Source organism: Zeus faber (genome assembly GCF_960531495.2).
Source record: "Zeus faber genome assembly, chromosome: 15".
Taxonomy (NCBI): Eukaryota; Metazoa; Chordata; class Actinopteri; order Zeiformes; family Zeidae; genus Zeus; species Zeus faber.
The window spans coordinates 23,828,055-23,853,920 of NC_137194.1; the positions used below are offsets into that span (position 1 = coordinate 23,828,055).

A 25,866-nucleotide genomic window follows, 5' to 3' on the forward strand; every position below is an offset into this window, starting at 1 on the left:
TCGCCCTTCCGCATGCTCAGAATGCTGGAAACCTGCCGGGCTCCCGGGAACCGTATCGGTGAGTTTCCCCCCGCCCCGCTGTATCTGTATCGCCTTCCTCAACCCTTGTCCCTCTTCCATGTGTTCAGTTCAGTTTCCTTCTGGCTCTGGTGAAATTTCAACATACCAAGCATTGCCTGTGTGTGTGTGTGTGTGTGTGTGTGTGTGTGTGTGTGTGTGCGTGTGCGCGTGCGCGTGTGCGCGTGCGCGCGTGTGCGTGCGTGCATGCGTGCAATACCAATGCATATTCGTATCTGTGATTCTCCGATGTTTTGTGCATGTTTTATCCGAGAGAGGATATTTTTTTAGGAGCTCTACTCAGAGTTATAAAGTGCAGAGCGCTGCTGTGCTCATGTTGGCAGGGGGTCTGCAGTGGGCCTGTAGACGTTGCTTCCGTAGAATCCAAAATCAAAGATCAAACACTTGTCCCGAGGTTTTATTAGAAACAAAGGCACGGGTGAATGCGAAGTAGCTTTGTGCCAGAAGCTGCTGATGTTGCAGCCTTTAATGTCTTCAATTAATTCATCTCACAACACTGTTTCCAGACGGCAGGAAGTTGGCTTTTGGCAGTACAGGCAGTATTCAGAATTCCCCCCAGGGGGATTAATAAAGAGGTATCTTATCTTATATACAGTATAACCCAAGGGGTAAACACAGAGACCTCGCCGGGCTACCAAATATTGTAGCACCATTATAAAATGTGACTATTTTACTTTTTCTTGGTCTTCTGTGACAGTCTTTGTATTAACATAATGTATTTATGTATTAATCTATAATCTATTTCCGGCTAAACCAGGTGTTGAACAAGCCATATCACAATATCACATAGAATTCCTTCCTGCCCACAAGTGGCAACGTGACCATCCACCAATGCCATCTATGTGTATTGCAAATGTCCACCAGAGGATACAAAGATAAAGATTTGTACATTGTGTTGTGAAGTCATTGCACGTCTCACAACTGAAATCCACATCCGTACCAGGTGATGAAAAAAATGAATGATTTACTTTACCTCACTCAGGACTCCTGAATGGAATTCCACAGTTATCTTTCTTGTTTTGGCCGGCCCTTATCGCTGGCTTTTCAATCATTTCCCGGGGCACACAGCTGCCGTGCCCCTGAAGTGAGGCTCCGGGCCCAGCCCTAGAAACGGCGGCGTTGAGCAACTCGAGCGGCGCGTCGCGGAAGCTGCCCACTCACTCTTTGAAACGCGCTCGCGGGGAGTCAGCGCTTTGTAACTAGGCCAGCCGGGCTCCTCGCAGGGAGGCTACGGCAGCTCATGACATTTACTGTCTGCTGGCAGTCTGTTGTGGAAATGGAGCAGAAAGAACTGGCAGGAAACTGGGAGGGATGGGATTTTGTAGGGGGGGTGTGTGTGTGTGTGTGTGTGTGTGTGTGTGTGTGTGTGTGTGTGTGTGTGTGTGTGTGTGTGTGTGTGTGTGTGTGTGTGTGTGTGTGTGTGTGTGTGTGTGTGTGTGTGTGTGTGTGTGTGTGTCCTTTAAAGAAAACAAAAAACCAAAAAAAAGTATTGTTGCTACGTGTTTGGCTGCCATCAATGTACAGTGTGTGGGGAGAGGAAGCTTTCCTAATAATGTCAGCGTCACACTGTGATCCACCTGGCTGTTTACATAAAACACAAGGGTTATGTCATCCTCACCTGCATCACAGGCCTCTGACACAATAGCAGCATTTGTTACTCACTCATAGTGTGTGTGTGTGTGTGTGTGTGTGTGTGTGTGTGTGTGTGTGTGTGTGTGTTCTGTGTGTGTCTGTGTGTGTGTGCCAGTCTGTAGATACGCTGGATACATTTTCCCAACCTGGGATTAAATTACCCCGAGTCTAACGTTTCAACATCAAGGTCGCTAGGGGTTTGATTCCCGATATGACTACTGACGTCTCGGTTTTCCCACTGAGTTACTCAATGCCCCACGGCGAGACGCAGCATTCCCCGGCTCTCAGACTTTGTGGCTTAAATACTTAACAACCGTCTCAATCATCATCTGACCATATGGGCGTTCGGTAATGAGCATATGTTGCTTTGTCAACAGATCAACAGTCAGACCTACGGACAGATAGGACTGTGTTTGCAGCTGGGATGGTCACAGGTAGTTGAATCATAATATCATCAGGGATGGTTGGGTTTTCCCACATATGTTTACATACATTTCATGGGATGGATATGGCTGGATATTGGACGGGATTTCACAATTTGACTCCTATGCAAGAGATGGATGGATGATGAGAATTGCGAACAACTTTTCAGTGTACCATCTGACAAAAATATTTCACTGAAAATGGTGGTATATGATTTAATCTGAAAATGGGTGCATAACTTCCAAACAATTAATAGAATTTAATTGTATCGAATAATGTTTTTACTTTGCTGATCACCATAGCCGACAGCACAGCACCTATTAACAAGTGAATCGTTATATATTGACAACTTAATAGATGAATAGATTTGCTATTGAGCTATTGATTTTCAAGGCCAGACTCGTGAAATGTCCAAATTCTGTTTCCTTTAGTTTTTTTAACCGTAAGCTGCAGCTCTCAGACCAGCCTACCTTCCTTGAATCCCCACCTTGACCATTCAGGGAGACACACACACACACACACACACACACACACACACACACACACACACAGACAGAAAAGACACACCATTGGCCTCGAATCTGCCTTGGGTGGCTCTGTCCTAGTCCATAGCTGACAGACGGTGCAGTATAATAAATGGCCTCACCATCAGGTCCTCCATTTCTATCCCACAATTCCCGGCGTGGCTGAGGTGTCACCAACGCTCAGGGGAGCTATTTCTCTTTACACTTCATTACTTATAGCTGCCATTTCCCCATTGCCCTACCCCCCAGACCCTCCCTCCCTCTCTGTCGAATACTGTGTAAAGTGAAAACACTGGTCCAAGTACTATGTTTCTTGTAAAAACAGTAAGAAGGTCTGTAGAGCACTTTGTGTCAGCGCTTCAACGGAACTTAGTACAACACACCTCTCTGTACCTACTGAGCACAAAATCCACTATAGATTCACATGTAAAACACTGACGCACAGATATGGAAAAGCACACACGCACATGCACATCTGTACTTTAAATGACCTCGTCTCGAGAGCCAACTTTGTCTCCATGCCATTACAGCAACCTAAGGCGAGAATCCTTCAACCCCCCCCACACACACATACACACACACGCCCACACACACACCGACACACGCACACACACACACACACACACACACACACACACACACACACACAGTCAGAAACACACACCGAAAAGCGTGACTCATTAATCAGATACGTTCCAGTGAAGTGGGGGGTTGGGGTGCGCAGTCGGAGACAGACTAGCTTGCATTGCATGCGGGGTAATATCGATCCTGACCTCCTCATCTTACCGATGGCATTTACACACACTCTTCCAACACCCCCCGCCAGGTTGGTGGTACGATCCATCATCTGGAAAGCGGGACTTTACCACAGCATACAGAGAAGATGAAATATAAGAAAGGTGAAGGGTTGTGTCCTCTGTCTGACAGGTGCAGAGGGGCTTGTCAGTAGCAGAAAAACATAGACAATATATGCACTATAATACAGTATAAATGTACAGTATATAAGTTCAATTATGTTTTGCATGTATGTTTGTATGTAAATAATGCCTTAATTAAACTGGAAAATAGTTGATGTGAAAGTTGTGCATATATATACAATTTGGTTCCTATGCTATCACAATGCTGCATTCCCTGAAAATAATAATGTACATGTATGTGTGTGGTATTGTAGGTATTGTCCATGAAAATGTGAAAATGGGTTCCGATGGCGAGAGCGACCAGGCCTCTGGGACGTCATCTGACGAGGTCCAGAGTCCGGTCAGGGTTCGAATGAGGAACAACCACCACCGACGCATCTCCAACGAGGTACAGTGCACACACACACACACGCACACACACACACACACACACACACACAGGCATCCATATTTATACGTTCAGACAAATATAGAGATTCACCGAGAGACATATGAGACAAACCCTGGATGTCCCCAATATCACACTTTTGGTTTGACGTTTCAGCACTGTTTGTTATGAGCATGGCACACGCCTCTGTGGGCATGCAATGTCTTTTCTGATGTGTAATATGGAAACAGACTCACTTCATTGTCGTGAGGTTTCATGATCAGAATTTGCCTTTGTAAGCCGAAACACACACACACACACACACACACACACACACACACACACACACACACGGCGGGGATCCAAAGATGGCAGAGTGACAAACAAATTAAAATGAATGGCTGCTCCACAGTGTAACCACAGTGGCAGGTACACGTCAGCCCAGATGAGGCGTCGTGCATTTTTGTTTGTTTGGTCCCCTGTGCCTATATGTCAGTATCTCTATATGGGTCAGTGTGTGTGTGTGTGTGTGTGTGTGTGTGTGTGTGTGTGTGTGTGTGTGTGTGTGTGTGTGTGTGTGTGTGTGTGTGTGTGTGTGTGTGTGTGTGTGTGTGTGTGTGTGTGTGTGTGGCTACAGACTGATGAGCACAGCAGTATTATGGGAAATGCCTCTGGACACACAGGCTGCCGCCTCTAACTGTGCTGTGAACACTGGACTGCATTAATTTAGAAACCATGTTCACCAGCGAGTGAGACAGGGAGAGAGAGAAACCGAGAGAGAGGAAGAGTGAGAATGTGTGGTAGAGAGGAAAGGCTCTACAGTGAGAGTGTAATTATATAAATAGCAATAATTATTGGGATGACAAAGAAAAGGAAAATCCAGGCAAATTAGTCTACAAGGCTGATAAGAATTAAGAGAGCGAGAGAAACGGAGAGAGAGAGGTAGGTGGGCATGATGATGGGGGCGGATGGAAAAACACTGTTTCCTCTCATCTCATCCCCTCTGCCCCCCTTCCCCCATCTGCCTCTCTCTCCCCTCAGGAATCTGTCTATCCCTCTCTTCTCCTCTCCTGCTTTTACCCCCCTCTGTCACGTGTGCGTGGAGGGCATTCTTCCACTGTGCCAGCCTCTCTCTCTCTCCCTCTCACTCTCTTTCTTGCCCTTGTTCTCTCTGTCTCTTTGTCCCTCTCTCTCTCTCTCTCTCTCTCTCTCTCTCTCTCTCTCTCTCGCTCTCTCTCTCTCTCTCTCTCTCTCACTCTGTTAGTGTGCGTGCAGTCATGTGTCAGGTCAGAAAGATACATCGTGGGAAGGGTTTGTTTGTGTAAAAAGATGCATTTCAGGAGGACAATGAGGGACCTACTAGAGTTGTTCTGCATTGTAAGTATGTGCGTGTGTGTGTGCATGCTTTGTGTGTTTGTGTAATAGTGCCTATTTGTGTGTGTGTGTGTGTGTGTGTGTGTGTGTGCGTGTGCGCGTGCGCGTGCGTCATCTGCCATGTGAATGGGAGGGTATGCTGTGCTTGTAGGTGTGTTTTTGTGAGAACCCTTTGCCCCTATTTAAATAATAAATACATTTAAAAATATAGTTATAATAAGCATTGAAATGGCTCGGCTTTGTAATTACACCCACAGCACATTGTACATATACAGTTGTAGTTATGAGTTGTTATAATATCAGTAATTGTTAGTAATAATTATAATAGTTATTATTATTATTATTATTATTATTATTATTATTATTGTTATTATTTTGATGGTTATGGTAGGGAGTAGAGCTGGGTGATAATACGTTATGATGTATATCCATGAAATGAATGGAAGATTTATATCCGATCCGTCATACTTGCTATTTTGACATGGTTCTGTGTTGAGATATATATGTATATGTGTATAATAGTATATATTTGTATATGTCTGTATGTATGCAGATACTATAAATAATAAATAATGTGTTTATATATTTTAAAATAGATTCATACCTATATAAAATGTTATGATACTTAATGATACATTACATATTGTCCCATAGTAGTAGACAAGGATAAAAATAATATGGTGTCGGACCCATGTTGAAAAAGAGATATATTCAACTTTGTTTGTGTGTGCACTTGTGTATACTCTATATGTTTGCTGTGCATTCATTGTGCGCATGCCATAAAGAAAATTCATATGGAAGCAAATGTGATTAGATAGTGTCTATTCAGGTCATTGTTCACAGGCCGTGTCCGTCTATCTCATGATGTAAATAACGTGAGGCTGCAGAGACTCGTCTGGTCGTTTTTATTCATCGTTGTTTGTGCTTTTCTCTGTTGTCTTTCACGACTTTGAAATGTGTGACTTTGCTCGGGGGCGCTGCGCCATATGTGAAACTGTATGTGGTTGTGTCGGCTGAGGAGCTCGCATAAAGCTTTTGCAGGCACGAAGTCCCATCGCCTTCCATCTTTATGTGAACACATACACAAACACACAGGCCCTCCCACACTTGTACATGTGAAGACACACATGTACACAAGACACTTATATACACACACAAACACACACACACCCTCACAAACATATACATGCATCGGGGAGAAATCCATGTTAGGGCCTGGCCAACCCAATACCGCTGCCATGGAAACAGTGTGTGATTGGCGCTCTGCCGATAGCCATGTGCTGCTGCAGTGCCCTCTGGGAAATGCAGTTTTCCATGTCCATTTGAAAAGAATCAGCAAGGAAACGTAAGCAAACCTTTCAAGATCAGATATGAAGTATTTGTACTCCACAACGTCCATGTTACAAGTTCCTGTTCTTTTCCTACATGCCTGGAAACACCTGTTGCAATATACACAGACAGTCCAACTGTCACAAGAAATAGAAACCAACAAACAAACAAGGATGCCCACCTGGTCGTACAGAACTTTCACAGCACACAGATAGGTTCATTTCCCAGTCTGTTTTGAATCATAATGCCTCTATTGTAAGATTGGGTTGAAAATAAGCTCATAAAGAGTACAGTATATGTGTGTGTCTGTGTCCATTACACTGTTTAGACTATCGTCCCTCAGTGGGACCACACAGTAATTCATTAATTAGAGTCAAGACTTTCTGACTTCCTCTTTGTTTTGTGAGCGACTCATTGCTGTGTCTACTGAAATGTTTGTATATAAAAACTCTAAATCACATATCGTCATAAACCCTGTGATATAAGACAAATCTCTGTCTGTCGTATTTATATGCTATTTAGCAGTGCTGTATTGCCTAGTTATATATATAATCTCTAATAGTATATAATTGAATATATTTAGGGCGTCTAATTACAGGAATTGTTATTGTTATTATTAATAATGTTCATCAGAAATGAACACACTTCCAAACACTCTTCTTGTCTCCTCTGCCACTTTTTTTCTGCGTTTCAGGACATAAACAAGCGTCTCTCTCTCCCAGCTGACATCCGGCTACCGGAGGGCTACCTGGAGAAGTTTGCCATGAACAGCCCGCCCTTTGACACACCCATGAGCCGCAGGCTACGCAGGGCCTCCCTGGTCAGTAAGCAGTGTGTCTGCGTATAAATGTATAAGTGTGACTGTGTGTGTGTGTGTGTGTGTGTGTGTGTGTGTGTGCGCACGCACTCGGGTGCTGGGTCTACGTGTTTGGAGAACGTAAATGGACTGTGTGTGCGCGCGCGCACACACACACACACACACACACACACACACACACACTTTATGCTGTTCAGCTCACAATGGCTCAGTAGGGGAGTGATGGATTTTGTATTATGTATCCAGGGCAAGATCGTTGTGGGTATGGTTCCTGGGAATGGAGGGGGGGGGGCAGATAGCAGAAGGGTGTCGGATGGTAAGTGAGGGGGAGAAGTACGCAAACTTCATGAATATGCAGCGTCTCTGTCTCATTACCCTGTTGTATGCCTCTTCACACTGCGATTTATTTCAGTCTTCTTTTGTTCATGCTTCTTCTTTATTCCCGTCGTCACTCATCTCAGTCAATGGTTGTTGACGAGTGTTTTTATCCAGGACCTTCCATTGAGACTGCTTTATTGATATGGTAATAAATCCATGTATCCATATTACCTTATATTACATTGATAAATTTAATTATCAGAGTAATGCTCTTATATACATACGCACGCACACACGAGTACTCATGAAGAAGAGAGGGACACGGTACTGTCCCTTTTGATAACTAATCAACAAAAGCTCGGCTGTGATGACTAATCCATTATTTGTTTCCCCTTTATTAATAATATTCAATGGCGTATCTTCCACCATTCTCTCTCTTTTTCTCCCTCTGTCCGCCTCAATTAAGGAGCTAAGTGAACACATTGAGTTTTTAGATTGTGTGGTTTTTAGATTGTCTTTAGCCCAAACTACTGTAACTCTGTGACGCAGCGTGGTGACGCGGCTTTTCTGCAGCAGCGTCATGGGGATTTAAGGGGACGATGTTTAAAGAGAGGGCGAGGGGCGGTGGGGGCGTTCATGGTGAAAGGTTGGAGGAGAGAGGGCTGAAGTTCAACTCTTCAGGTTTGTGAGCACATTGATGACGGTGGTAAGTGCGGTGTCGGGACAAGTGCATGCACATATATCTGTGTGTGTGTGTGTGTGTGTGTGTGTGTGTGTGTGTGTGTGTGTGTATGTATATATGTGTATATGTGTATATATATATATATATATGTATATATGTGTGTGTGTATATATATATATATATATATATATATATATATATATATATATATATATGTGTGTGTGTGTGTGTGTGTGTGTGTGTGTGTGTGTGTGTATGTATGTATGTGTATATATATATATATATATATATATGTGTATATATGTATGTATACGTGTATATATATGTATGTATACGTATATGTATGTATGGATGAGTGTGTGGTGATGATCTGTTGTGTATTATGTAATGGGATATCTATAATTCAGCAGCAGTGCCTCCTCTGACTGGAATTACACTCTGGGACGAGAGAGAGAGAGAGAGAGAGAGAGAGAGAGAGAGAGAGAGAGGCCTGTGAGGATACAGGAAAATGCAGCGAAATTAAAGCGGAGATGACGTAACAAACTGGTTGGACTGTGCGGTCAAACAGAGCCGCGCTGATCCGAGCAACCGCGTGGAAAGCTAGGGCCCAGCTCGATCGCTTCCATTAGGGCGGGTCATATACTCTGTATTCAGCGCGGCACATCCCTGCAGGAATCCATTACCGTCCTAATGGGAGAGCCCGTGGCATGACGGTTTACGCGCCGCTTGTACCAACGGAACACACACCCGAGGCGAGTTCGGGTCAACTCTAGGTCTGGTTAGCGGAACCAGAGTCACCACACGGGACCTCTGTGTCATGGCGGGTTCCAAGTCTATGATACGATGATTTGAGATGGCTGTAATGTCCGCCCTGCTTTCAAGTTGTGAGTAGCTGAGAGTACGCAGAAGAAACTCAAGAACCTCTCCCTTCCTCCTTCAGCCTTTCGTGATATGCCCCTGAGGAAAGCACCTTTCCTGCTCTGCTCCGGTGGGCAGGCTCACAGTAAAAGACTGTATTGGTCACGGACAGGTTTGAATCGTTTACTGTGCGCCGATGATGCACCAACACCATTATATATTATAACACTTAGAAGCCTCGGAGTTAGTCGTATGCCAACTTCACAAACAACGACAAAACAACAAAACAAACAATCTGATCATTATACCCGAAGAGGTGTTAAAACCCTATCTTCAAATGTTTGAACCTTTTTCAATGTGAACTGAGTTGATCTGCAACGACTCGCAGCTGCCCACTCACAATCAATTATTCACAGTGTTCCAGTGAGATTCCGCGTCCGTGGTGTGAAAGAATGGGGTGTGTCGCGTTACCTCAAACCGCAAAACACTTTGCCCTGTTACGCAACTTTTCACCTGTTATCGAAAAACCCAATCGAAGCCGACAACACCGGAGCCGCTCCTCCCCCGTTGATAAGTACAGTATATTAAAGGATTTGACTGAGCAATCAATGGGGTCATTGTCGAAATTGATTGAGCCAAAGTGCGGGGTCCGCCCCACAAGGTCACGCCCCCCACACCGCCCCCATGTGTTGCTGTGGGCAGGCTTTTCGGGGCACATGAATGGCTTCTCCTTCCCCTCCTTGTCCCACTCCTGTGCCTTCCTCCCAGTGGAGGTGCGGCACATGCGCTCAAATACACAAAAGGTTGCCGCACATATCTCTCCCTCCCAATTTCTCGTCTCTTTTCCTCTCTCCCCGTCTCCCTCTCTCGCCCTCATAATGGCTCATCAAACAGAGATGGGCGCAGGCATGCAAACGCGTACATACGTAGACCTGGGGCTCTAAGCAAAACGGCCCTCGTAAAACATTAACCACGCAGCTCACTACTCGCCGTTGCTGTTTTTTCACTCTCATGGATGGTGAGTTTCCTCCCCCCGCTTTGTGACCAGAAGCATCGTGCCGCTTCGTCTTCCCACCCAAGTTATAGACATTAAAAAGCTGCTCCGATATAAAGCAGAGGCGGGCCCTCGCTCAATGTGCAGGGGCCCCCACGCAGCTTGAGTAGCGCGCACGTAGGCTGCAGGGCCTCCCGGTTTTGTTTGGTTTTCGTGATTGTCATTTTTAATCATCATTTTCCAATCCAAAATAAGGTTTGACCTAGTTCTGTGGCAGTGAGCTCAGTGGAGCGCGGGGGAAAGGAATGAACCCGTTGCCGTTGGAGGCGGAGGCAGAGTCAGGCCTAAAGACACTTGGCAGGAGAGTATGTTAGGTAGAGTCCGAGCACGCACTGTGAGAGATGCTGAGAAATCCTGAGAAGCTGTGTGTGTGTGTGTGTGTGTGTGTGTGTGTGTGTGTGTGTGTGTGTGTGTGTGTGCGTGTGCGTGTGCGTGCGTGCGCGTGCAGGTATCTGTTTACATTTGGGGCTGGAGCAGACACCATGTGTATTCCAAACACGTGTGTTTAAAAAAAAAAAAAAACTTGGAATTCTTGGGTCTCCGAGGATGCTTCTATTCCAGTTTCTGGACTGATGCTGTCGTCATTGTTTCAGAAAGATGTTAGATTATTAATAACTTGATTATCGTTCTGTAAAACTGCTTGTTTCTGCAAAAACAATCCAACTCTCTCACACACACACACACACGCACGCACGCACGCACACACATGCACACACACACACACACACACACACACACACATACACACAAAGTCACACGTAATACTGTGTAACTGTGTCATCTTGTGTCCGAGTGTGTTCCTGCGCTGGCTTTTAGGCATGCCTTTAAAGAGATCACATGCTTCATTAGCTAAGTTGGTCACTGGAGACCCTCCCCCTTATATACACACACACATGCACACACACATAGAGCATTGTTCAGCATGGTCCAGCATTGGGCTGCCTTTAACATGACCATCATGCTGGAGCTGGCAGAGGAAACAGCAGGATTGGGAGAGAGAGAGAGGGAAAGTAAAAGTAAGACAGGCCAAAGTGAAGAAATAATAACCCTAACCCTAAGCCTGGCAGAGATGGGTAGATAAATGGAAAGAAGGAGACAGTGATTGGAGATAAATCCCAACAGGCCCATGCTTGCATCCATTTATAATTCATGAACCGCATGAACTGTGTCCTCCAACGCAGCGTTATCCAAATAAGCAGTATTCCAGATTAATCCAGAAAATAGAGAGCCATGCTTAAGCAGATGGGATGTCAATGCCATTACTAAATATACAAATACTGTCTTCATTCTACTCACTGTGCTGGAATGCAAGAGCTTGAGTCCCATTTACTGTTGTCAGAGTGACACCATGTGGCCAGAGGGTCTAAGTGCAACTGGTGGCACTAATGACATCATAGACAAATGCAGTTCAAATGCAAAATTTCAGTTTAACTCCAGAAAGCAAGTGCGTGCATGGAGCATTGGAATTAGGCTCATGGATTCCACTCTCTGTGTAGGCAGTTGTGGTGTGGGAATGGTGTGGTTTGAGCAGCCACACCTGACCTGGATCTAGGTAATTGGGGACCCAGGATCAGTGTGGCTGCGTACCTGTTGCTCGGCAGTTGGTCTGATGAGCAGCAGGTTAAAACTCCCATCCCCACACACACACTCAGGAGAGAGGAGCCTTGTCATGACACATGTCCATCTGCTCAGGAGCTTGTTCTATCAAGCCCCCTCTCCACAATAAACGTGTGTGTTTTCTACAACCCCGTCTTCTGTGTCTCTGTGCCGGAGGTCCCTGAACACACCACTTGGGTGGCACGCGGTCGGTGAAACTGCCACAATAGTACAGACAGTGGAATCAGGAAAAATAACGCGCTCGGGAATCATAAGCGGAAAATGAGTCAAAGAAACGGACATAAACACACATAAGCACACACACACACACACACACAGACTCCCACAATGCATTGTGAGGGCAAGACGCCAATAAAAGTGCCTGTGCAGGGTCATAAATTAGATTTGAAACCTGATTTGATCCTCTGTTGGCCATGGGATATGACAGCTCCCGCTGTAACTATAGAGCTGCCTTGTTCCAAAAAAAAACGAATGTACCGCAGTTAGACCTTGTAACCTACTGGCTCTCATAACATTAACAAACCTTCTTTATCCCCTCCAGTCTGAAATAGGCTTCGGGAAGCTTGAAACCTACATCAAACTGGACAAACTAGGGGAGGTAAGAGGAATATCATTCTAAAAATGCATGCACTGCGATTACTGCGGTTTCCCCGAAACTACATAAATAACCTCATACACATATTGGTACTTTCCTGTCCTCGCAGGGAACCTACGCCACAGTGTTTAAGGGTCGGAGCAAGCTAACGGACAACCTGGTCGCGCTGAAGGAGATCCGACTGGAGCACGAGGAGGGCGCACCCTGCACCGCCATCAGAGAAGGTAATGAGGCATAAAGATTTAACAAGATTTTAAATATACCAACTTGAGTATTGGCGAAGATCGCCCAAACTGATGAGATTACGATTCACGAGGCCCTGATTCAATTACATTTGGTCCAGTGCTGTTTGAACGGTCACTGCAGTAAATGCACCATTGTTGCTTTCATATGAACCAATGAAATTACCGAGAATTAATGTCATGCCAGCTGATCTGTACACTGTCAAAATGAAATGAATTTGTCGTTTTTATTTGGTGTTATTGTTGATAATTACACCAAAGGCATAATTTAGCTGAGGATTTTCCTTTGGTAATTATTCATCATAAACACGGATTCATTATTACAGTTCCTTGACAGCTTACAGAACTTTTGGAACGGAGTGTTGATGTAAACTGGCCTTGTTTTAAAACCTTCAATGGGTTTTACTGTTGAAGCCACTATTTTCAACATTGTGAGATATATTTATCGCTATCTATATCTTTTCATAGGAGCTGCAGCCGTTTTGAATCAACAGGGTTGAGCACTGACTAAAGCATCCAAATGGTTTATTTTTAAGTGGCATCACATTTGTCACGTTCCAACCATATTCCTGCTCCGATTCCTATAGCTGGCAGATAGTTTTACTTTTGCCGCCTCGGTTTTTTAAATCCAAAATAAACCCAAACGTGGAGGGGACTAGCACGTGGCAGCGTGATTTCAATGTAGAGTTTCCATAGTTTGGTATGTTTCTAGGTTAGCAAACTAAAGCAAAACCTGCAGGAACGAAAATTCCATAATGAATGGCAAAAAAACAGTTCCAAAGTACAAAAAACAATTCACATACATAATACAAAGATTAATCTACAGCATTTGACATATGTAAATCACAAGTAATCTGAAAAGGTTTTGTCTACCCAGCCCCCCCAAAACAAAAATTCTTGTCATTTATTTAAACCTGCAATGCATAGACCTGACGAACGATCTTGATCTCATTGCTCTGTTAATACAGAGTTCCATCTAGTTCTCGGTGGTAGATTAACAGTGTCTGACTCCTCGGTGGTAGATTAACGTTGTCTGACTTCTTGGTAGTAGATTAACAGTGTCTGACTTCTTGGTGGTAGATTAACAGTGTCTGATTTCTCAGTGGTAGATTAACAGTGTCTGATTTCTCAGTGGTAGGTTAACAGTGTCTGACTTCTCGGTAGTAGGTTAACAGTGTCTGACTTCTCATTGCAGATTAACAGTGTCTGACTTCTCGGTAGCAGATTAACTGTGTCTGACTTCTCATGGCAGATTAACAGTGCCTTACTTCTTGGTGGTAGATTAGCAGTGCCTTACTTCTCAGTGGTAGATTAAGAGTGTCTGACTCCTCGGTGGTAGATTAAGAGTGTCTGACTCCTCGGTGGTAGATTAAGAGTGTCTGACTCCTCGGTGGTAGATTAACAGTGTCTGATTTCTCAGTGGTAGATTAACAGCGTCTGATTTTTCAGTGGTAGATTAACAGTGTCTGACTCCTCGGTAGCAGATTAACAGTGTCTGACACCTCGGTAGTAGATTAACAGTGTCTGACTTCTCGGTAGTAGATTAACAGTGTCTGACTTCTCATGGCAGATTAACAGTGTCTGACTTCTCGGTGGTAGATTAACATTGTCTGACTTCTCGGTGGTAGATTAACATTGTCTGATTTCTCGGTGAAAGATTAGCAGTGTCTGACTCCTCGGTGGTAGATTAACAGTGTCTGACTCCTCGGTGGTAGATTAACAGTGTCTGATTTCTCAGTGGTAGATTAACAGCGTCTGATTTTTCAGTGGTAGATTAACAGTGTCTGACTCCTCTGTAGTAGATTAACAGTGTCTGACTTCTCAGTAGCAGATTAACAGTGTCTGACTTCTCGGTAGTAGATTAACAGTGTCTGACTTCTCGGTAGTAGATTAACAGTGTCTGACTTCTCATGGCAGATTAACAGTGTCTGACTTCTCGGTGGTAGATTAACATTGTCTGACTTCTCGGTGGTAGATTAACATTGTCTGATTTCTCGGTGAAAGATTAGCAGTGTCTGACTCCTCGGTGGTAGATTAACAGTGTCTGACTCCTCGCGGTAGATTAGCAGTGTCTGACTCGCTCCTCTCTTCCAGTGTCTCTGCTGAAAGACCTGAAGCACGCCAACATCGTCACCCTCCATGACATCATCCACACTGACAAGTGCCTGACGCTGGTGTTCGAGTACCTGGTGAGCGTCCTGGTTCAGAAGCCTTTCAAGTGTTTGGGCGTGGTTGGGTTCCTTTTATGGGCTGTATTTTATCATTGTGTCCTTTTTGTCTTTCACCACTCTTTCGGTGTTTGGCTCTCATGTTTGTTCCCATCGGTTGTTCTGTGCGTTCCCATCCTCTGTTTCTCATCAGGAGAAGGACCTGAAGCAGTACATGGACGACTGCGGAAGCATCATGAGCGTTCACAACGTCAAGGTAAGGGCGGAGACGACGCCGGGTCCGAGGTGGGGGGGGGGGGGCGGGGAAAGGATATGAGACCTCAACGATTAAAAATAACTTGGCTGAGGCCTTTTGCACTCTCTTGGCCAGGAGACTGATAGTGTTTGTTTGAAAAGATTAGATACACTGTCGCAGGGTCCCTCTTAACCTTTGTTGAAAATATGGATGCTAACAGCGCAACAATGTAACCAATTTTTATTTTTATTATTTTTTATTTATCTGCCTTCTTTGCTGTCTGCCCATATATGATGTTCATATGTTTATGTCTGGTATCTGGAGGGCGGGGGGTAGGGGATTTGTTCATGTTTGGACCTGTTATATAATGTGAAAAACAACATTTAAAAAATATATATATAACTTGGCTGACAAAAACTGTCGATAGTCAAGTCTGACTCAAAATAATGGTGATTTAATTGATCCTTTTGATATAGATATTCTAGTTGGAATATGATGCAGGAAGTAAACCTTTGCATAATGTACATAGTAGACACTAAATTGATGTACAGTATATAACACAAGCCAAAATGACAGTAATAATAGCAGTAACTATAACAATTTGTGTCCTCATTTATCACCCTTCCTCCGCTCCGGTCTGCAGATCTTTCTCTTCCAGTTGCTGCGTGGTCTCGCCTACTGCCACCGGAGGAAGGTCCTCCACCGAGACCTCAAACCACAGAACCTGCTCATCAACGAGAAGGGAGAGCTCAAACTGGCGGACTTCGGTAAGCCGCCGCCGCCGCCAACATTTTCTTTGGTGCTGTGTGCGCCGTCGGAATCCTCGTGCAGCCGTTTGTCACTGACAGCAGTGAAAAATATCAAACGGGGACTCATTTCCGCTTCCGTCGTGTGTTGCACCAAGGTTTGGCCCGAGCCAAGTCTGTGCCGACGAAGACCTACTCGAATGAAGTGGTGACATTATGGTACCGACCTCCAGACGTGCTGCTGGGCTCCACAGAGTACTCTACACCCATTGACATGTGGTGAGTGCGCGTGTGCGTGCGCGCACACACACACACACACACACACACACTCACACACAAACGTTATACCCGTTTCACATGTACAGTATGTGTGTGTGTGTGTGTGTGTGTGTGTGTGTGTGTGTGTGTGTGTGTGTGTGTGTGTGTGTGTATCTGTGTTTCACTCTTTCACTTCCATGTTCTTCCATCTTCCCTTTCAGCTCCCTTTCTATTGTCTTTGTCTAATGCGCGTCTCACCATGTCCTCATGTTGTCTTGTAATGTTTTTTCTTGCGCTGTGTACTGTACCTTTACACACACTGATGCACAATCTCCATCCCACTGTCTCCACTTTGCCCCGGGGGGGTCACAGTTGTGTCTCTCTCCATCCTGCTGCTGATGGTTTAGAGATGTTACTTTTTATAGTGCAGCACCACTCATGAAGCTGCTGTGCCAGCCGGCTGCCATGTACATCTCTCCCCCCGAGTTAGGGTGGTGTTGGAGGGGAAAAGATGATAAGATGAGCTGGGGGCGGTGAGCCTAACCCGGCATGCAACAGAAAGCCTCCATTAGCAGAGAATTAGCAGAAAGCGTGTGTAGTCAAATAATACATGGCACAGAACAATGTACAGTATGTTATGAACCACCGCAGGATAAACATTGATGGGTGTGGGCTGGGTGGTGTACAGCTTTCTAAACATGTGTTCTAATCTCTGCTTTCAGGGGTGTGGGCTGCATCTTCTATGAGATGATCACAGGCCGACCTCTCTTCCCCGGATCCACGGTGGAGGACGAGCTTCACCTCATATTCCGCATCCTAGGTGAGACACGGGTCGGGTGTATTTCATAGCACGGTGGATCTCAACGTGGGGTCTGGGGACCCCTAGGGGCCCTTCAAGATGTTTCCGGCGGGGTCACCCTAAAATGATTAATAGTTAAACTACGTTACTCCATTTTCAAGACGCCATTAGAGGATGAACAATGGAGACTGTTGATCGTAGTTTCGCCGTTATCGCCCTAACTGTAGTACAGACGGGTAGAGAAGTGGAGAGAAAATCATAACAATCAGAGAGACAAAATGAAATGAGATGGGGTCTGTGGCCTAACCGGTGTCAAATTCAGGGTGCTTGATATGGAAAAAGTGTGACCGCGCCTCCTTCTGACCGACACTTCTCCCCCTCTGAACCAGGCACGCCCACGGAGGAGACCTGGCCCAGTATTACCACCAGCGAGGAGTTCAAGACCTACAACTTCCCGCAGTACCATGCCGAGCCGCTTGTCAACCACGCACCCAGGTGTGTAGGTCTTAAGTCAAGGTATAGTTCTTACTATTAGGTATGATTTTTACTTTAAAATGTTATGTGACTACACTACATGACGTCATCACACTTTTAGAATTTGTTTTTTTTGCAACTTAAAATAAGTATGTTTTGTTGGTAGCCGTCGAACTAGCTGTGGATCACGGTCACAGCTAAACCTCCTCTAAAATAAGTAGCACTTGTCGAGTTAGAGAAATATTATTTTATTAAATAAATTATATTCTATGACATTATATTCTACAATATAGAACAATATTTTATTATAAACAATATAATAATATTATATTATTACAATATCTTATAAAGGTTGAATTCATAAAAATCTGAATACATCAAAGAAATTTACACCATGGAAAATAAGTAAAATATCATATAGAATAAATTAATAATAATGAAAATAATATAAATAAATAATAAAATAATACACAGATGTACTAATAATACATCTTCACCAGCACACCAAGCTCTGCGCGTGCGTGCGTGCGTGCGTGTGTGCGTGCGTGTGTGTACACACAGATAAACCGACAGTGAGACTGTTACACGTAATAAGAGGAGACACAGGATTGATTTTCAATAGATGCCGTAGTCAAGCAATTCCCGCCGCCATTGAGACCAGGAACCCAGGAACATTACACCTCCTGCAGCCTGGGCGCAGCGCTGGGCAGACCTAATGTCCAGCTCTCTCTCTCTCTCTCTCTCGTTCACAGGATAGACCATGATGGCCACGACCTGCTCTCAGTGCTGCTGCAGGTACAGAACCTTTCCAAACACACACGACACATTCCCCGCCACGTTCGGAGCCGCGGTAACCTGTCTGTCCTCCTCCTGTCTCTCTCTGTCCAGTTCGAAGCTAAGAAGCGAGTTTCAGCCGAAGAGGCTTTGAGGCACCCGTACTTCAAGACGCTGGGGGACCAGGTCCAATCGCTGGCGGATAGTGAGTAAACGTTTCATGAGTCTGTACAAACACACACACACACCCCCACACAGGGGGAAAGCAGCAGTAGAATCGCACGTTTACACCACTGTCGTAAACCGCAGTCCGGTGAAAATAATTAATTTTACCAGACGAATTTTAGCAGTCTATGTCTATGTTATAACAATCTATGTCCCTTGCACGGACCTCGCAGCTTCAGTGAGCACTCAGTCCACGGCTTCCCTCGGAGCCGTGGGGGGAGAGGGTGCGGGGGTCGGCCCCCTGCTATCGGTGTAGGTACCAGATGTGCTCAGCCTGCAAGATCGGCTCGCACGCGCGGGTCAGGGCCGTGGGGGGAGAGGGTGCGAGGGTCGACCTCCTGCTATCGGTGTAGGTACCAGATGTGCTCGGCCTGCAAGATCGGCTAGCACGCGCGGGTCAGGGGGTGGAAAGAACCGCGCGGGGCGATGAAAGCGATGGCCGGCGCTCGACTGGCCCGTCTCGTCCGCGCCGTCGAGGAGGTGGAGTGGCGACCTTTTGTATTTGCGTTATTACCGGCCATGTTGACAGGCGAGTTTATTATTTTTTATTATTATTATTATTTAGCTTTTTTTTGTTTGTTTGTTTTTTTGTTTTTTTTTTATTTAATACATTTTACCAGGAAAGAATAACGGTAATTACTGGAGCCAAACATCAAGGAAGGGACGTAGTGCTGTAAAGGATAACGTCAAAGTTACATAGTGCAACAACAGGCGTTGGGGTTGTGGGTGGGAATGGAAGAGTTGCCATTCTCCATATTACAAGTCAGTGTACTATCAAAATGGTTTTGAAGCTGTTATTTTAAGGTCAAAAAGTTACAAGTGTTGCTTTAAAAGGTGAATTAATAATAAAGATCTTGAAGAGGTTCCCATGTCGGCCTTGCCACGTTTTTTCAATATGGGCCTCCCAGAAGGGATCAAACTCAAATAACTTTCAGAGTAGTGAAATCGACATCCCACTCGCTGGCATTTAAATTTTGTTGCACAACCGTAAGTCATTACGGTACCTTCTATACCACTTGTTGAAGAGTTTGACAGACACTGTCTGACCGATTCGCTCTATTTCAGCTACGTCCATCTTCTCGGTAAAGGAAATCCAGCTGCACAAAGACCCTGGAAAGAGATCTTCAGTTTACCCTGAAACAGGTGAGCCGACCAGGACCTTTCCAGAGAAATAGGGTTGTTTTTTTTTGTTGTTTTTTCAAATGTCAAGCTCCTTCCTGTTTTCCATCACAGACGATCTCTCTGTTTCTGAACCTTTTACTTCCTCTCTTACTATCATTCTGTCCGTGAGTGGGCTTTCCGTGTTTCTCATGCCACTGTGTCATCACACACACACACACACACACACACACACACCAGTCGGATCCCGGAGCCTAAATGAGTGACTTGAATCGTGCTTCGGTCCTCGACGACAGCCTCTTTTGTATTTAAAAAATGCAGAAGTCTGTTATGCACGTCAGAATTCTCCGATGGAATATCAGGATGCGTTTGATCACTGGGGTCTTCCTGCCATTGTGCATGTATGGAACAAGGAAGGGCGAAGAGAGTCTTTTAACGCTCCTCCGCTCGGGGATCGATGGCGGTTCAGGAGGAAGTGACCTCACTGAGTCATTCCATGAAAGGAGTGCCATTTGGGTCCACAACCCAAATGACTTAAATAGAAGTCTATAAAACACAATAATCTCCCAATGTGTTGTCCAAGCTAAAAACTATTAATTTAAAGTTCATCATTAACATAAGATAAGATAAACCTTTATTAGTCCCACAGTGGGGAAATTTACATCGTTCCAGCAAAAAAGGGGACAGCAGAAAATAGAGAGCATATCAAGTACACACGATAAACAATATAAAATATAAAAAAGTACTTCAAAAAATAGAAATAAAGACTTAAGAGTTAAAAGAAGCTTATGAGTGAGCAGGAGCTGCCGTAACAGGCTGCCACTCGCGTGACGCCATTTTTTAATTAGCATTAACATTCTATATGATAAGATTTTATTTGAAGTGAATAATAATACCTTTTTTTTATAGCTTTTTCAAAAGACTACTGTTTATTTATATGGAGTGATGGAAGTTGAATCACAAATATTACAGAATAAAATATATTGTATTATCATCACAATTTCATTATTTTCAGAAGTAAATTTGATTCCCCTTGCACACAGCACATATTAATAAAATATAAACTTTAAAAATATATATTTTTCATTTCAATATGATTTACACACACACACAGCTTATTTTCCATCTAAATCGAATGAGCTTTTCCTTTAAGTGACGTGATCATAAAGAGAAAGTGAAATCATTTAAGCCTTTGGAGGAGCTCAATCCAAAAGCTGGTAAATTATGATATTATTCATGACTGATAATGTGATGTTTTATAATGTTTGACGGGGTCAGTCCAGCATAACCTATCCAAGCTGTCACTGATAATCCGGGAAACGTTTTTTAAATAAATTCTTTGTGATATTTATGAAAGAAAACTTTTGCCAGTTATTATCATTGTTCGCGAATTAATTTAACCCAGAGTACATTTAATTTTTTTGTGTGTGGTGGCCATTTTAGGATGAAATTTTCCACCCAGTCACCCCCCCCTCCATCACAAGTAATGCATGCATAATGGATGATAAAAATAAGACTTTTGTGCCTGAGGTGGGAAAATATGTTTTCTGAGCAGTTTAGCCTGAATATTAAACCATGAAATGCAGGAGAAAAATGTATGCTTTGTTATTAAAAGGCCAAATGACTCCACTCATCGATCTGCTGTCATGCCAGCAGACGCTGGCATCCTACGAAATGAAAAGAGTTCATTTCGGCGGGCGTTAGGCTCGGCGGCTCATTTCTCCGCCGGCGACCCAAACTGGTGTTCATTTAATGTGCCGAGTCAATGTGGCTTCTTGACATCTCTTGACTTTCTTCTCCGCCTTGTTGAAGCTAAACTCTCCATCTATTTTCTCTCTCAATACCCACGCTCTTTCCACGTTCTCCCCCCGAATCCTCGCTATCTCCCTCCCTCCCTCCACGCCCTCCGACCTCCATCCCTGCCCGGACCCCTAAAAAAAACAAAAAAAAAACAGAAAAAAAAAACCCCACGGCCAATAAGCTAGGCTCCGCCCCCTCGCAGTACTTCCAGAGAGAAGCAGCCAATCCCAGGGCTCAGAGTCACGCTCTCTCGTCCCCTTCCACGGGCTGAGCGGCCCCCGCCCTTCTGGTAAATACTCCTCTTTCATTCTCTTTTCTTCTGTTCGGTTCTGCCACTCCTGTTCTCCCCCTCTCCTCACCCCCACGCCGTGGTTGTGTGTTTATACCCCTAACCCTCTTGCATTCCCAGAGGAAAACAAAAAGCAACATTATTAAATCTCCCCTTGGTATGTTTCTATCCATTCCTCCGTGTTTTGTGCACCCGTCTTTTGATTTTCTGTCTTTCTCTTGTTTCCGTCCGGCGGGCCCCCACCTCCTCTTTGCGCTGCATCCACACACGCCGTCCCGGCTTTCACTCACCCAAAACGCCGCCCAACGTCTTACCGGGGGAGGAGTGACGCAGGGATTAAAACCCCGTGGCCAGAAAGGCATTCTGGGTAGAAAGCGCTTTGAGAATGCCGGGAGGAGGCTTTTCACTCTCGTTCTGTTATGTGCAGTTCTGTTTAGGTTTCTCCAGCGGGAGATGTAACCGCTGTCTTGAGCCTGTAAGTGTGTTCGTCTAGGTTTGCACAGTGCGTGTACGGGGTTGGGTGATAGAGGAGAATTCAAATCAAATGTTACTATTGGATGTTTTTTTTAACCCTCATATGTCGCAATGAATACATAACAATATCTATTTACTCGGAAATTCAAAATTCCATGTCTGGGCGCATGCGCGAGCGTGATATCAAGCCAAAATTCTAGTTTTTCGAATTTAAAGTCATTTTATGTCAGTTAATGTTAACTTGGTCCGAGAAGTTGCATATTTATGATAAAGTGTTTTAATGTAATTTGACGACAGCATCGCCAGGTATTCATTTTACTGTTGAATTATCACCCAGCCCTGTGTGTGGGTGTGTGTGTGCATTTTTTTAATACCTTTTTTTTTTTTTTTACTTTGATCTGAGTGTTGCACAGGTTGAGTGAGGCACTGGTGAGCGTTTTTTTCAGGCTTAAATGCATGCATTGACTTAAACGTAGTCATTAAACTAACTCTGTTTTTTTCTGCTGTGGACTTTGGCGGTGTGTTTGATAATTGATTAATTCAATTTTGATTTAATCATTTTGTCATCTACCTCTCTCTTCCGCCCTCCTCTCTTTATCCCCGTTTTTTTAAATTCTCTCTCTCTCTCTCTCTCTCTCTCAGCCCAGGGGAAGAGTAGGAGGCAGAGTGTGTTGTTTTAGTGTCGGCGGGGGTGTTGAGGTGAGGCATACATTCACTGACCCTGCCACATGCACGCACGCACGCACGCACGGAAGCACGCAACACACACACACACACACACACACACACACACACGCAGAGACGGACACTGCAGAGAAAACACCCGCAGAAGAGGAGATGAAGACAAAGACACAAAACAACGATAAGACGATATAGAAACGAGACCACACAGAACTGAGACGAAAATAAGAGTTTGTACTTGAGAAGAAAGACAACAAAAAACAAAACGGACCATAATAAAAAAATAAATAAAAAAAAACCCCAACCAACTAACCACTAAAGATGCAGGGCAAAATGGAGGAAAGGGTCATGAAGTCGAGGAGGACAAGAGGATTCTCCTTGCTGCTACTACCACAACAGCCCACCAGAGGGCGGTGTCCGGGGACGTGAACTGAGTTGATTTGAACAAAAAAAAAAAGAAATATTGCTGTATCAGTGAGAAGTGAGAGAGGAGGGGGAGGAGTGATGGTGGACGGGAGGAGGAGGCGTATAGAGGAATAATCTCTCTGGCTCGCGCTCTCTCTCTCTCCTCTTACTTTTTTCCTTTGCTGGACTGTCATTGTACATAAGAGAATTGAGCTGTAGAACTCTGCTGATTTTCTTTTTTTTTTTTTTACTTTTTACTTTTGTTCATTTCACGGCTCAGCCCCGAGACGCTGAAGACGTTCGCCTCGCACCCCACACCCTTGCCCGACCTCTCAGCCTTTTCCTTCATCGACATTATGAAACGGACACACATGCTCCCCCCCCCCCCTCCTTACTCTCTCTCTCTCTCTCTCTCTCTCTCTCTCTCTCTCTCTCTCTCTCTCTCTCTCTCTCTCTCTCTCGCTCGCCCTGGCTTGCTTAAATCCACACACGCACACACGGCTTTTTAATCACTTGACCATCGGAGTGCGTCGGATGGGAGTTTGCAGAGAACTTTAGCACCTTATTGTCCGGCAGAGGTCGGGGAGGCTGTCGTACCGTTACCTCATCAGTCACTCAGGCAGAGCGGGTCGCAGTGTGCACACTTGAAATTAAGAAAAAAAATAAACAAAAAAAAAAAAACCACCAACCCCTCGTGGTAGAATCCATAGAACGGATCACGACCGAGGGGTACTTGTGACGTAATTGGCTACGTGTCCTCTACGGTGTCTGCGAAACACTAGAAGCCGCGACGACCTCCAGTTCTCGTCCTTTAAATGCTGTAGGAAAAAAAAATATGAAATAAGAAGAGATGCTTCAGGATGGTCCCTTGGTTTAAATGACGACGGATGCAGGGGTTTAAAAACAAAAAACAAAAAAAAACAACAACTAACGGGAGTGTACGAAAACCTCGCCCGCTCATTCTCCGGCGCCCCTCCCTCTTCCTCGCCTCGACTCTCAAGTTGATTTGATTCGTCCGTTATCGTGGAACTTTTCTCTTAGCGTCCGGTTTGACCTCCTCGGATCGGCGACGGTCCGACCCTCTTCCCCCCGAACGTGCAAGATATTTTTTGTCTTTGTACCCCGCCCCCCTTTTTTTTTTTTTTTTTTCTTTATTTTTTTTTTTCTAATCTGTATATAAGGCCGTACGTTTTTACTTTGAACTAATGTGTTAGAAGCAGTGATTTTCCCAGGATGCCGTTCTTCAGTCTCAGTGGTGGGCGGCCGGCCGGGGGCGTGTTGCACATTCCTTGAGCTCAGGACTTATGGGTAGTGTCATTTTGTTTGTCGACGCTGTGAGGTACGGTGGCTCTCGTATCGTACCCCCGCCCTCCCCGCCCTGCCCCGTAGAGCAGAGGGTGGTCGAGTCCCTTTCCAAGTCCATTTCTTTCAGGCTCAGTCGCCGCATAGTGAGCCATCAGCAACGCTGATCTTAGGAACCTGACCCACTTCCTCCATTTGTCATCCCTTCAAGCATGTTTTTTTTCCCCCATATAATAAGTACGACACAAAACTTTTTTTTTTTTTTCAGATGGGATGTTGAAATGGCCGATTCTGAACCGGAAACGGCAAGTTTGGAAAGATTCCCCGTTGGTTTGGATAGATCGGCAGATTATCGCCCCCGAGATGGTGACGTGAGCTCCGGCCAAAGCGAGGTCCATGCTACTGTACGCGTCGTCGGAGGTTGTGACCGTGACTGAAATTCTTCCTTTTTGTCCTTTTTAAATGAAACCTGTTACCACCTGATGAACCGGCGTGGTTCAAACGGTCTGTGAGTTTCAAAATCTGGTTGTACCTGCAAGATGCGCCCACCCCCTCGTCGTTAGAGTCTTCCAGCGCCAACCGGACCAAATCACGGCTTTCCGGCTTATTTCACATCGCATTGCCGCGCGTGGTGACGGGCCATTTTCTGACCCGTGACACGGGCTCCTTCTATTGGGGGCAGAGTACATAGAATCCATGGTTGTTTTCCGCGGGCGCCGATCCGAGGTCGCTTCCGTGTCTTCCCTCCCGATGAGTTTGGATTGATACCGAAGTCGTCTTCAGGTTTGCGCCTCATTCCCTCGTCGGTGCGACGGCGTTGTAGCGTGTACATAGATCACCCCTCGCTCTGTAGATACCAAAATGTACAGGTTTTAAACAGGTATTCACATTCTGGATCCCCCACCCCCTCCTCGTTCACCTTTGTGGAAATAAAAGCAATATGCTGTCATTGATTCTAAAAGCCAAGGGAGTGGGGTTGGTTACGGTTTCGTATGTTCATTTTGGGCGATGACTGTGAAAGACAAAACTGTGAGACTCAACCAAAATGAGGAGAGTGGTCGATGCCGTTGAAAATGTTGAGATGGCGGGGAGTGTCACGTACCGAATATTTACCAAGTAATTTGATTTTTATTTTATTTTTTCCTTTTAACAATGAAAGCCATAGAGTTCATAGGATGATGACAAAGGCTGCAGTGAGAGCGGTGTGTTTGAGCACAGACCTTGAAAGGATGACGGGTTCTGTACACCTAATAAAATATTTAAAAAACAAAAAACGCTTCTGATCCACTT

The 25,866-nt window shown here is 44.9% G+C and overlaps 1 protein-coding gene across 6 annotated transcripts in view; it reads left to right on the top strand.

The window, feature by feature from the left end:
- Positions 1–25,839, top strand: part of LOC307241771 (cyclin-dependent kinase 17-like) — a 41,188-nt gene extending 15,349 nt beyond the window's left edge. The window contains exons 3-18 of one of the 6 annotated variants that reach the window (XR_013844569.1): positions 3,829–3,962; positions 7,339–7,464; positions 12,532–12,588; positions 12,695–12,809; positions 14,922–15,016; positions 15,189–15,251; positions 15,874–15,997; positions 16,135–16,255; positions 16,957–17,054; positions 17,423–17,528; positions 18,260–18,302; positions 18,396–18,486; positions 19,572–19,649; positions 21,581–21,714; positions 22,831–22,887; positions 24,845–24,925. Coding sequence is in view for 5 of the 6 variants with exons in the window: in XM_080015993.1 (XP_079872119.1) it covers positions 13–58; positions 3,829–3,962; positions 7,339–7,464; positions 12,532–12,588; positions 12,695–12,809; positions 14,922–15,016; positions 15,189–15,251; positions 15,874–15,997; positions 16,135–16,255; positions 16,957–17,054; positions 17,423–17,528; positions 18,260–18,302; positions 18,396–18,486; positions 19,572–19,649; positions 21,581–21,696 (1,413 nt within the window). In the remaining variant the exon portion in view is untranslated. Of the gene's footprint in view, positions 59–3,505; positions 3,557–3,828; positions 3,963–5,249; positions 5,319–7,338; positions 7,465–12,531; positions 12,589–12,694; positions 12,810–14,921; positions 15,017–15,188; positions 15,252–15,873; positions 15,998–16,134; positions 16,256–16,956; positions 17,055–17,422; positions 17,529–18,259; positions 18,303–18,395; positions 18,487–19,571; positions 19,650–21,580; positions 21,715–22,830 lie in introns of those variants that run through there. The other 5 variants (XM_080015993.1, XM_080015994.1, XM_080015992.1 and 2 more) reach the window with 5 other exon arrangements.
- Positions 25,840–25,866: the final 27 nt, after the last annotated feature.